The sequence below is a fragment of the Trachypithecus francoisi genome, unplaced genomic scaffold, assembly GCF_009764315.1.
Source record: "Trachypithecus francoisi isolate TF-2019V2 unplaced genomic scaffold, Tfra_2.0 Lachesis_group14, whole genome shotgun sequence".
NCBI classification, from domain to species: Eukaryota; Metazoa; Chordata; class Mammalia; order Primates; family Cercopithecidae; genus Trachypithecus; species Trachypithecus francoisi.
In genome coordinates, this window is record NW_022681459.1 from 22033501 (window position 1) to 22045863 (window position 12363).

Consider the following 12363-nt stretch of genomic DNA (forward strand, 5'->3'; position numbering starts at 1 on the left):
TTTCCTTTGTTTCTATTTTTCAAAGCAGTCATACAACTTCAAATTGAAATGCCCCAAGCTGTATTTATTCTGATCATTTCTGACATTCTTTATGGTAAAGTCAGTAGTGACATTTATATTACTCATTCCAATTACATCATCATTTTTGGTTGCTGTTTTTGAATTGGTAACAGTAAAGCATTCCTCAACCTACTGTTATCACTCCTTCCTCTGCCTCCTACTTCCCAATTTTTACCTTAATAATTGCTATATAATTTTTTTGTGGTATATATTTTCAGGCCTCTTTTTCTATACGTAAAAAAGGCTGCCATGGACTCACTTGTATGACATCAAAGTCATGTTTCTAAAGATTCCCATTTTCATGATCTGCCTAGCCATCACCCTTTCCCTGTGGCCTCCAGATGACTAGCTATTGTTTTTACTCAGTAGAACTGCTTCAGTCGTTGTGGCACAGAACATGAACTAACTCACTATGAGAGATGAGCATACTTCCAACCCCAAGACTACAGCAGGGCAATCTAGTCTCATAGAAACAGGGAGGCATTTTCCTCTATTTTATCCAACTTGCACTGCCAAACGAGGTCTGGGCCTTTTATCTCTCTTTTTAATCCTTTCATTCCAATTGTTGGACATGTTTTCCATAGAGGAGATTTTAAAACTCTGCTATTTATTCCCCGAGCACCCTCTAATTAGCTATTTAGTTCCCATAATAAGTGTGTTTGTTGCCATTTAATTAAGAGCAGTGATACGACAATTCCCTTTTTGTTTTAAAAAGATATCACTAAAATAAATCTCCCTGATCAGTTATTTGGTTATTGTTATTGTTTTTTTCTTTTTTTTCTATTCCCGAAAAATGGGCTTGCTTTAGTTTGCTCTTTTAAGTCTCTTAAAACAAATTTTTCCCTTTTTTTCATGATTTTCACTTCCCTTTGTAAAGTTAGCGCATGGTGTTGAAATGCCCTTTTTGAACACATATTTTTACTTCCTCATCCTCCTCTCCCTGTGGTAACCCAGGCTTCTCTATTTTAACTCAGTATTCACAAGGTATACAAGAGACTGCCTCGACGACGTGGGTTTCAAACTGAATAACTCATTGTTGGGTCTGGATCTGTAAAAAGGTGAAAATAAATAACTCTTGTTTTATAACTACAGGAATGGATTCTGAATTATCTGCCTCCTACTGCTGTTCCCCTCATAGTGCTCCAAGCCTGTGCCTCTCTCATCTTTCCAATACTATTCTCATTAGTAATTTGGCAAATTCATGAGACCTTCGCCAAGTCGAAACAAACATAGGATAAAATTATCATGGAGGCTAAATAAGAAAAGGTTGTTGATGTTGGAATTTAAGAAGAAAAAAATTAGAAGTTTAACTCCCACTTCTCTCTCTCTCTCTTTTTTTAAATGCAGCAGAATCAACGATATTTAGGCACCTACATATCATTTACTTGGCCTTGTATTGATCTCTGAGGCATTTTTTTTTGGTGCGGGGGTGGGGGGCGGGTAAAGGGGAACTATTAAATCCAGGGCAATTTCATTAATAATGTATATTGCCCAATTGTTAACAAGCATACTTAAGCCAGGTTAAGGAAGTTTTTTTTTAAATTTAAAACTAACATGTGTGCTAATTTGATACAGGTTTTGTCACTGATGGGCAATATGGAGAGAATGTAAAAATATCTAACTTCAAACTGAAAAAAAGAAACAACTGGAATGAAAAGCTATAAACAATAGGTAAGGAAACACAAACATTTACATTTTAACACAGACCAAACAGGCAAGAAGGGACTTGCTGGCCAAAGATATCTCATATTTTGTTTTACTTCTCTGTTTTTAAAGTATCAGGAAGTTGGGCCAAATATCAACTCTCTTCTGTACTACATGGACCTCCCAATACTGTTCTTGGCTAGCCTGTTCACAGTTCAAACTGGCATTTTAAACCAATTCTAATTAGGCTGAAATTACAGTTACAATTCATTTACTTCAAATCCCTTAACCTTGCAGTGTTTCAAAGAAGGCTGTGGAGTGGAACATAGAATTCAGCTGAGATGACATTTAAGGCATAGCTAGGGACCATGATCTTGCCGACAAATATATTACTTATTTCCTTTTTATGAAAAGAATATTACCATCAGAATCCAAGGCCTCTGAACCTCCTTATTGAAGGCATGTTTACGTCTTTGGACTGTGGTGTACCAGAGCCTAAACAAGCTATAATACCATGGTATTACCAAATACATCCAAAGTCATCAAAACAGCTCTTTAGGCTACTTCTGTAAACACAGCAAAACACACAGCAAATGTAAGGTTTTCTTAGTAGTCAAAAACAAGTATCTCTCATACTCTATAAATAAAGGTGTTCCATGGGAGGGAAGGAGTAGGGGGAGAACAGGTTGGGGTTCAAAATAAGCAAGTAGGGTTATTGTAATCTATTTTAAAGAAAATTCATAATTTTAAATCTCTCTTTAGTTCAGAAGATTGACATAGAGGATTTACCTACAGAACTTCAGGATACTCCTAAGAAGCCCTTCAATGATCGTTTCATCAATATCATCAGGCCTTATCATTGTTTCACATTTGCTTCTCTTTATCATGGGGAATATAATAATTATTTACTGGTTAACTTCCTAGGGAAGACTGCCTGCGGCTTATTTGAGATCCAAATTTTAAAGTAATAATTTCTGTTGAAGCTGCTTGGGAGGTGGTTGGGTGGGCGGATCGAGTGAAGCCAGGGACACACAGTAAATGAGCCCAGGATGTAGGCAGGTTTTGATGTTTTACTTGCTTTTATCCCTAATGTTTTATCCCTTCACGTTTGCTGTCTCACTGAACATTTTGTCTATTCTTCTAGTTATGCAGTGAGCAGGTCTCCTGGAGAAACAAGCCTCTTTTTATGAGGATTGGGGTGGTGACAGATATTAATCAAATGGTCTGATTTCTCTGCTATCCTTTCCTTTCCCCCAAATGTTCTCAGGGGACCTGCTTGAATGTTTTTCAAGAGATCTGTATTTTGATTTTTAGTGGCCTATAGATTATCACTCAATAAAACAAATTGTCTTTAAGTGAATTGCCAAAAATCATTTTAAAAAGGAAACTCTATGATTATGGTTTCTGCTAGAAAGAATTCTGACGGCTCATAAAAGCAATATGTATAATTTTTCATTTTTTAGAAGAAAATAAATACTTTCATGTAATGACTTGAGACTCTGAATTGCTCCAATTCCTGAAGATTCTTTATTAATCATTTAGTCTTTTAATATATTTGAGTGTGGGTTCCCTGGCAGAGGAGGGAGTTCAGAAGAGACCCCGATTTTCATCCCAAAGGAAGCCACACATCTCTTAGAGCCCTAGTGCATTGGGGCAGCCAGGTTTTAATGGCCTTTGGTGGTTATCAGCCCGTCTTGCCTCTGCTCTTTATCTGATAGTGACCCCATGGCCCAACCCTGTTGGGTCCCCTCTCAATGCGGGTGCCCTAAAGAGTCACCGCTGATTCCATTTATGCAAAGGGTTAGAATGATTTAAAAGTAAAATGGTCTCCCAAACCCAAATCTAAGTAAACGGAGGGAGGGAAAAAAGAGTCAAGCAACCCGCCACGTTTCTTCTCCTCATTTCCACCCCTACTAAAAAACAAAACAAAACCAAAAACTGCTTTTAGAAAAGTGAGTGGAAAAAGAGGCAAATCTGTAGACAAAGCCAACTGCAAACTTCGTTTTGTTTTAGAAATCACAATCTAAGTGTGGAAACTGTATAAAGCTTAAAAATAACCCCAATAATACTTTTTTAAAAAGTGAATATTATTCGTTGTAATAAGATCAAGACCCAGCTGAGGCCTGGATCTATAAAAAACTTAAACTCCCCTTAAAGGGGACAATTATTTAACCTTTTTTTTTTTTTTTTAAGTAGCTTTACACTGGGAACCACCTGCCTTGATTAGCCCTTTAAATGAACAGGAAATGACCTGCACTGATTTTACTTAGTCGCATCTTTTCAAACCCACCAAAGACAAAACAGAATCTCCACTGCAGAAATTAAATTCCTCCTCCTTGCTGCTAGGGTAGTAGGGTGGTTGTTTAGAAACGCCTGGGGTTGTTTTCATATCCCTGTTGAAGGCCAAGGTTTTTAAAGGCAGCTCAAAGCTCTTGGGATGATCAGGGGTGAGAAGTGAAGGGAGACCTTTGGAGCCGCTGCGCTGAAGTCTCCAGCTACGCGCCGCCCCCTCCTCTAGCAGTAAAGTGGGCCGCTGGGACCCCCAGCTCTCCAAAGACAGCCTCGTCACCTTTCGCTGCCCCGGGCTTAATCTAGGTGAGCTGATGATAGCCTTCAGAACGGTTCCGGGAAAAGAAACAGGATTCGCTACTTGCGGCTTCTGGCAGGAGCAGGCTAAAAAACTCAGAGAACTCTTCAGAAAACTTTTGCAAACTTAACTACGCCCGCTGTGGACTTTGGACACGCTAATTCCTATAGGGCGGTTGGAGAAGGGGGAAAGAAAATCCCTGACAGTTTCCCTTGTTAGTTTCTTTTCACTGACTTGAAGGCAGAAAAGTCTCACGATTTTATTTCCTGATGCCTTCATGTGAGGAAGACAAAATGGTTTGGGTGTTAATCCAGCGGTAGGGGCAGCAGTAAGTTAGCAGACGGACTGTCTCTGCCGGGCTGGGTTATAACTTCTTCTACTTTGTATCAAAGCTAAGGCCCCTGCCAGGGAGGTTCCCACCGGCCCCCAGTGGATGTCTTTGGGGGCACCCTGATGTTTTCAGCCCTCCTGGGGGGCCGCCCCAGAAAGCTGAGACGAGTGCCTCCTGAGGGTCGCCACGGCAACACAGCATCCCCCCGCATCCCAAGCTAGGAAGACCGACCCGGGGCTGCGGGGGCCCCTTTCTAGAATCCGGCCCCGCCCGCCTGGCCGCTGCCCCAGCGGATCTCCCCCGGCCTCGCCGGCCTCCGCCTGTCCTCCCACCACCCTCTCCGGGCCAGTACCTTGAAAGCGATGGGCAGGGTCTTGTTGCAGCGCCAGTGCGTAGGCAGCACGGAGCAGAGGAAGTTGGGGCTGTCGGTGCGCACCAGCTCGCCCGGGTGGTCGGCCAGCACCTCCACCATGCTGCGGTCGCCGCTCCTCAGCTTGCCGGCCAGGGCAGCGCCGGCGTCCGGGGCGCCCAGCGGCAACGCCTCGCTCATCTTGCCTGGGCTCAGCGCGGTGGAAGGCGGCGTGAAGCGGCGGCTCGTGCTGGCATCTACGGGGATACGCATCACAACAAGCCGATTGAGTTAGGACCCTGCAAACAGCTCCTACCAGACGGCGACAGGGGCGCGGATCTTCAGCAAGCAGCTCCCGGGAGACCAACATACACGTTCAGGGGCCTTTATTACTGCGGGGGGGGGGTGGGGGCGGGGGTGGTTAGGGGAGGAGGGAGACTAAGTTACTAACAGTCCAGGAGGGGGAAAAGTTCTGGTTCTGCCGATCGGCCTCCGACCCAGGATGGGCTCCTAGCAACCGACTGCTTAGTGCATTAAAAAGTGGAGACTATCTTCCTCGAATCTTGCTTGCAGAGGTTAAGTTCAGTCTTTGGCTGTTACAAAAGTTCCTGAAGGCAAAATTCTCATACACTTCCTAAAATATTTATGCGAAGAGTAAAACGACCAGCAAACACATTATTTGGAAGTTCCAGTAGTTAATGCCTGTCAGTTTTTTGCAGGTGAGTTTTGTCTAAAGTCCCAACAGAACACAAGTGTCTCCCATAACAAGGCCGCTTTTATCATGCAAAACTGGCTTCAGTCCCGAAAAGCAAGAGCTGCGACTTCCAAAGGTCGTGCTACTAATGTATGTGCACGTATATATAAATATATACATATGCTCTACTTCATAAAATATTTACAATACAATCTGTGGAGAATTTAAACACAACAGAAATCCATTAATGTACGCTGCAGATTTTTTTAAGTAGCCTTGAAAATCAGCTTCAGTAGTTGGAGCAGTGCTGAACTAGAAGTACTTGTCATGTTCTCCGTTCTCTCAATGAATTCTGTCAAAACGCTCAGTGCAGAAAATTCAGCGTTTCAAAGATCTTCAGCTAATCTTAAAATAATAATCATAAGAAGAAGGCCCAGTCGATTACACTCAGGGTACTACAGCTCTCCCACATCTGTGAACTCGGGTTTGGGGATGTTGGTTAAGCTTGTGGCTGGTCCTGTGGTTTGGTGGGAGTTGAGGAGCCGCAGAGTCACACACTAGCAAACGCGCACTCTTCGGAAGCCAGCCACTGTCTACATCAGCTGGGTGACTCAGCCCCGACTCGGGCAGCAGCGAGACGATACTCCTCCACTGTCGCCCAGCGCCCGCCGGTTAGCTGCTCCGAGGCACGAACACCCACGAGTGCCGCGTAACCGCAGCAGGTGGAGCGGGCCTTGAGGGAGGGCTCCGCGGTGCAGATCGAAACAGATCGGACGGCTCGGGTTACACAAGCACGCACACCCCGCCACGCACACTGCCACGCACACGCAACTTCACGGCTCGCCTCGGACAACAGCGCACTTTCTCCCGCTGTTGTAAAAGGAAAACAATCGGGGAAAAGTTCGCAGCCAGGAAAGAAGTTGAAAACATCCAGCCAAGAAGCCAGTTAATTCAAAAGGAAGAAAGAGGGGAAAAACAAAAACAAAAAACAACAAAAAAAAAGGAAGGTCCAACGCAGGCCAAGGAGAAGCAGCAGAGGTTGACTTCCTTCTGGCGTCCCTAGGAGCCCCGGGAAGAAGTGCCTGGCGGCGCAGGGCCGGGCAGCGTGGTGCCCTGGCTGGGTCCGGCCGCGGGGCGCCCGTCCCGCCCGCGCCCGCTGGCTCTATGAATGAGAGTGCCTGGAAATGAACGTGCTTTTACTGTAAGCCCGGCCGGAGGAATTCCATTCCCTCAGCTCGTTTGCATAGGGGCGGCCGACGGCCAATCACAGGCCTTTCCGGTATCAGCCAGGGCGCGGCTCGCGGCCGCCGGCTCCTGGAATTGGCCCGCGCGCCCCCGCCGCCGCGCGCTACTGTACGCAGCCCGGGCGGGGAGTCGGCTGCCACCCCCGCGCCGCCCGCGCCCCCGCACCCACGCCTGCATGCTGGCCAGGGGCCCCGCCCGCGTGCGGACCCCTTCCCGCAGCCACACGCGGGCTTGTGCGGCTCCGCGAGTGGACACGGTCCGGAGACCTGGGAAAAGAAAGCAGGGCCCGCCGGCCCGAGGAGGGCCCGGCCCCGCGACCCACTGCAGGCAGGCGCAGTGGCCGCCACGAGGCTCCCGAACCGGGGCTGCAGCCCGCGGGCGGCCCCAGATGCTGCGCGGCTGCCCAGGGCCAGGCCTCCGCTTCCAGGACGCGGGTGCGATTCGGCCGCGGGGCCCCGGGGAGCCGCTCCGCTCTCCTGCACCGTCCGGCTGGCAGCTGCGGCGAAGCGGTGCTGATTCACTGCATGAGGCCGGACGGCTGTCCGCGCGTGCCGTTTGCTCTCAGCGTCTTCTTTCGGGTCGGTTTCTATAATGGGTGTTTTTTACCGCTACGCCTGGGCCGCGGCTCGATCCCGCCGCGCGCCTCACCCTTGCTGTGTGCGCCAGCGGTCCGCGAGGAGTTTCCTAGTCAGGAAAGACCCAAGAACGCGCTACTGGAAGGAAAGTTGAAAGCAGCCGCGCGACTTGCTCCCGGGCCTCGTAGCGCCGGCCCCCGCAGCAGCCAGACAGCTCGCCCGGGCCCCGCGTCTACCCTCAGGCTCCCCGGAAGCGGCCCCCGTTCCTCTCCCCGCCCCCCCCGCGCGCGCGCGCGCGCGAGCGGCCCCAGGTGCGAAACCCACCCCGGCTTCGCGCGCGGGCGGCCGCTTTCCCCTGCGCCAGTCCTCCCGGCGCTGCGGGCATTTTCGCGGAGCTCCGAGGGCCCCGCCCCCAGCCCGGCGCGCGCGGCCAACTCCGACCCCACCCGGCGGGGCCCTCCACGCCCTTCCTGCCGGGCTCTGCACCTCCCGGGGCCTCTCATTCACCCAAGGGCTGCGACCCAGTCCCTGGACTGCGGCTCCGCTCCACGGCGGGCTTCTTTGCGGTTCCCGCGGAGCCCCTCAATCCAGCTACCCGCGCGGCGGTTCCTCGCCCGACCCCACGGGGCCCCTGACGCCCGCTCCTCTCTCCCCCAGGGCTAGGGTGCTGGGGCCGCTGCCGCGCAGGGACTGTCCCCGGGCGTTGCCGCGGGCCCGGACGCAGGAGGGGGCCGAGGCTGGCTGGCCTGGAAGCCTTTCACTGGCGGGCCAGGACTGCGCGGAGCTGTCGGGACGCGCCGCGGGCCCGGGCGGTCGCCAGGGGGCAGCAGCCGCCCTCGCTGGGCGCCGCGCGCAGCCCCGGGTGCGCCCGGAACGCCCCCGACGGCGCGGGGCTCTGCGGCCCCCTTCGTGGCCTTCAGGTCGCCCGGGAAAAACTGGAGTTCGAGGAGAAAAGATAGGAAGCCGCCACCAGAGCCCACTTGAGCTGGAGCGGCCGGGGCGCGTCTCCGAGATTCCAATCTGGAGTCGCAGCCGGCCGGGCTGGGGACTCTCGGACCGGGACTCCCCGCTGTGCAGCCCGGTCGGGGGTCTCTTCCCGAAGTCCCTGTGCCTGGGGCCCGCCTCTGCCCGTTCTTGGGTGTCTGTGCTCCAGGAGCCCGGGCTTCCGGGACTAAGGCGGGCGGCCCGCGGCCTCCACCCCCTTCGGCCTCCGCTCCCCCTGGGCACTGCCAGCACCCGAGTGCAGTTTTGTTTCAATGGACCTGGGGTCTCGGAAAGAAAACTTAGTATGTTTTTCTTTTAAAATGATTTTTTAAGTCTAATTACAGTTGTAAAATCCCCCAGACGTCCACTTTCTAACTCTGTCCCTGAGCAGAGTGCATCGCGCCCGCCCGCCCGCCCGCAGGGGCCGCAGCGCCTTTGCCTGCGGGTTCGGACGCGGCCCGCTGGAGAGTCAAGTTGTGGGCAAGGGAAATCTTTTCGCCTGCTCTCCAATGCCTTTCTCCGAGATCCTACCCAGGGCTCCTGGGGCCACCCCCAAGTGCATCCCCCGGGACCCTCGAGATGCGGGAGGGAACATGAGGGTGTAGCGGCTCCAAAAGTAGGCTTTGACTCCAGGGGAAATAATAGACTTGGGTGATTTACCCCTCGGAGAGGTCCAGGGAGGCTCCTCTCGGTCTCGGGCCACTTGCCTAAAACCGTGAACCCTGCGAGGGGGCTGCGAGTCGGACTGGGGCTGCAGTCTCCCAGGAGGGAGTCAAGTTCCCTTATCGAGGAAGGAAAGTTGGTCCCAGCCTTGCATGCACCGAGTTTAGCCCTCAGAGGCAGCGTTGTGGGAGCTGCTGAGCTAGGAGTTTCAACCGATAAATCCCGAGTTTGAAGCCCGACAAAATGCTGATAGCAATCAAAGCTTTTGCTTCTTGACTCGATGGGATCGCGGGGTATTTGGGTTTCCCGGGAGCGGCGCAGGCTGTAACTGCGCAGCGCGGTGCGCTCTTGAAAACAAGAAACAGACCAACCTCGGCCCCTCCTTACTGAGGATCTAAGATGAATGGAAAGAGGCACTGGCTGGGGGGACAGGGAACCCCTTAGTCTGCCGGGCATTTTACGGAGCCTGCACTCTCAAGGACAGCCATAGCGTGTACGAAGTGAGGAAATTCCTTTCCACCCAGAGCGCTCATTTTAGCGACAATATAGAATTCCCCTTCCTTTGCCTGTCTAAGGGAGAAAGGAAAGGAAACATTCCCAGGTTCACTGCCAGTGTTTCCCTGGAGTAATGCTAGAATTTACCTTTGTCATAATGCAAAATTTTTAAAAAATACAACGAAGCGATACGTTGGGCGGATGCTACGTGACAGATTTTTCCAAATTTTGTTGCGGGGAGAGGGAGGGAGGAGAACTAAAAAACGTTCACAACAGGAATGAAATGTAAGTTTCCGCAGTGGATTTTAAAAGTAGTACTTGGTTAGTTGGAAGAGAAATAATTTAATTGGAAAACAGTAACAGTTCATTGACGTTTTTCTTCTACAACTTGAGGTAAATAACTATAGGTGGTCTCAGAAGATAACTAAATATTTTACACTTTTGCTCTTACAAAAGCCTCCCCAAAATATGCATAAAGATGGGATTAGAATCTCAACAATTCTCTTAAAATTATCCTTTGCGAGCAATATATTTCCAAAATTACATTTGTAAAAATATCATACGTCTAAAAGAATTATTTCTATTTTAAATGACCATTTACATTTTAAAAAACAGAATGTATCTTGCTATGGTTTGGAACCAAATAGCTGCAGATTGTATTGATGTCACAGGGATGGAAAACAATTTGGATAAGGAGTAACATGTATGTACAAATCACCTGCCATACACACTATCAGTTTTGAACATTGAAATTTAAACATTTTTTTCTTCTGAAGTGGCTTTGAGATTACTTCACTTTTCAAATCTAATTACTATGGGAGGGGGGAGAGCCCTTCGTTCTTCCATTACATCCTTCCTCCATCTGAATGTTTCTGTGGGATGCTATGGTTCATGTGTGATTATTTCACTTTCACTTCATAAATCCATTGTGTACCTCACAAGTAGCAAGCTGAGGACACTGTAAAATTAATCTTTTTAAAATTTAGGAATGCTTAGTAAACATTTTACTCTCATGAACATTTTGCATTACCACTGCTATAACACAGGTAATAAGCTGGGCTGTAAGAGAAGCCACGCTCTATTTTGTTTTTAGAGACTTGTATAGAGACATTTAATAGCAGCAGAATGCACCTATGGTAAACGCTGTAGAACTGAGGGTATCATTTAAGCTTTCATTGAAATATTTTATATGGTATAACATTTACAATATGGAGAACTGCTTTTAAGTATATTGGAATCAGCAAAAACAGCCTTAATTATTTGGTTAAATTATATCACAAGTTATACATAGAGATACATAGATATAAAATCATATACACATATATGAAGGTGCTTATTTTATTTAAAAATATAACTTGGAATGTAACATACCGTGGACGTCTCTAGGAGAATTCATTCCAAGTATGCATTCTGAAATAACAAAGTAGGAAAATAAAAATAATGCAAATTTTAAAATTAACTCTCCCCTGACCTTTTTTTTTTTTTTTGGCTAGCTCATTTCTTCTCACACTTTTTAGCACTGGAGATTTTTATAGCTTTGACACAAACATGACTTAAAATAGTAAATCACCAAATAAGAAATAAACTGTTCCTTATGCACGTGGTTTTAGGTACCTTCAACCAATGTTCTCCTTCGCTAGCTAATACTGCATATCTGTTGTAGAATCACCTCTTTTAAGCTCTGTGTGTGATTAAAATGTGATTTGTTTAATGAAGATTTAAAATATATTTGGAAGGTGTAGGAACATTAGAATTCAAGGTAAAATTAAAACCAAACCCTAACTTAATGCAAAAACATGTACGATCATTTACTTCCAATGATAGGACATTTTAGAAACATTTTCCCCTGCTTACTCTCCTTCCCTTCTCTCTGCTAGACAGGCAAATTACTTACATCGAAACCTCTCACAAGTTCTAATAGATTATATCAATTACTATTAGAAATAATTGTTATATGATAATTCCCAAATATGGATCACTTTATACATTTACAACTATAGGGAAACCCATTAAGCTAAGTCACATGAAGCTCTTTTTCCTTCCTTTGAATATCTACATATAATGCTGTGAATCTGAAATTACTCTATCAGCCTTGTGTATTGATAACAGCACTGAGTCACGAAGAGGAAGTACTGTTCTTCAAAGACAGGATTTGAGCATTTCAAATGCTGCAGACCTAAAGCTTTCAGCTCCATGCCACAATATTTAGTATGCTGTGTGTGTGTGTGTTTAACTTTTAAAATAAGAAAGGAGAGAATTACTTCAGATTTCTAGATGCTGTTTAAATAGGCAGGAAAACAAGATTTGCAGCTTCTTTGGTCTTATATTTTTGCCAAAGTTAAAGGAACAACTAAAATAAGAGGTTCTGAAGGACTGGTCTATGATGAAATATGAAAGGAATTAAATATGTATAGTCTCGAAGGAGCATCCAAAAAAAAAAAAAAAAACCGAGATTGTGGTTTACAAGTAGATAAAATGACTCCATGAAGAGTTTTGCTTTTAAAGAGCAAGGCAGAGAAATAATCATTTGCACTGATTGTGAATAAGGTAAGAAATAGCAAATGTATCCTGAAGTTCTGTCAGCTCAGTTTTAATAGGTGTTGGGGGCAGTGGGGTGGGGGTGTGGAATCCACAACGGTAAGACTGACCAGACAGCACACCCAGCGGAACCACGCCACCCTGGAAATTCTCTCTTGAGACCCAGAGAAGCTGTTTCCGTGTCTGAGTCTAAGAAAT

At 47.5% G+C, this 12363-nt stretch overlaps 1 protein-coding gene and 1 long non-coding RNA gene across 6 annotated transcripts in view; one reads left to right on the forward strand and one right to left on the reverse strand.

Moving 5' to 3' along the window:
- RUNX1 (RUNX family transcription factor 1) overlaps nt 1–12363 on the reverse strand; it is a 262810-nt gene that overhangs the window by 94349 nt on the left and 156098 nt on the right. For 3 of the 5 annotated variants that reach the window (XM_033232411.1, XM_033232406.1, XM_033232407.1), the window contains 2 exons: nt 10999–11037; nt 4975–5228 (listed from right to left, as the gene is read on the reverse strand). In XM_033232411.1, the coding sequence (XP_033088302.1) occupies nt 4975–5228; nt 10999–11037 (293 nt within the window). Of the gene's footprint in view, nt 1–4974; nt 5229–7809; nt 8014–10998; nt 11038–12363 lie in introns of those variants that run through there. The other 2 variants (XM_033232409.1, XM_033232410.1) reach the window with 2 other exon arrangements.
- Nucleotides 1038–3199, forward strand: LOC117095742. Its single transcript, XR_004442157.1, has 3 exons — nt 1038–1118; nt 1636–1731; nt 2467–3199. It is a non-coding gene; the product is annotated as an uncharacterized LOC117095742 (long non-coding RNA).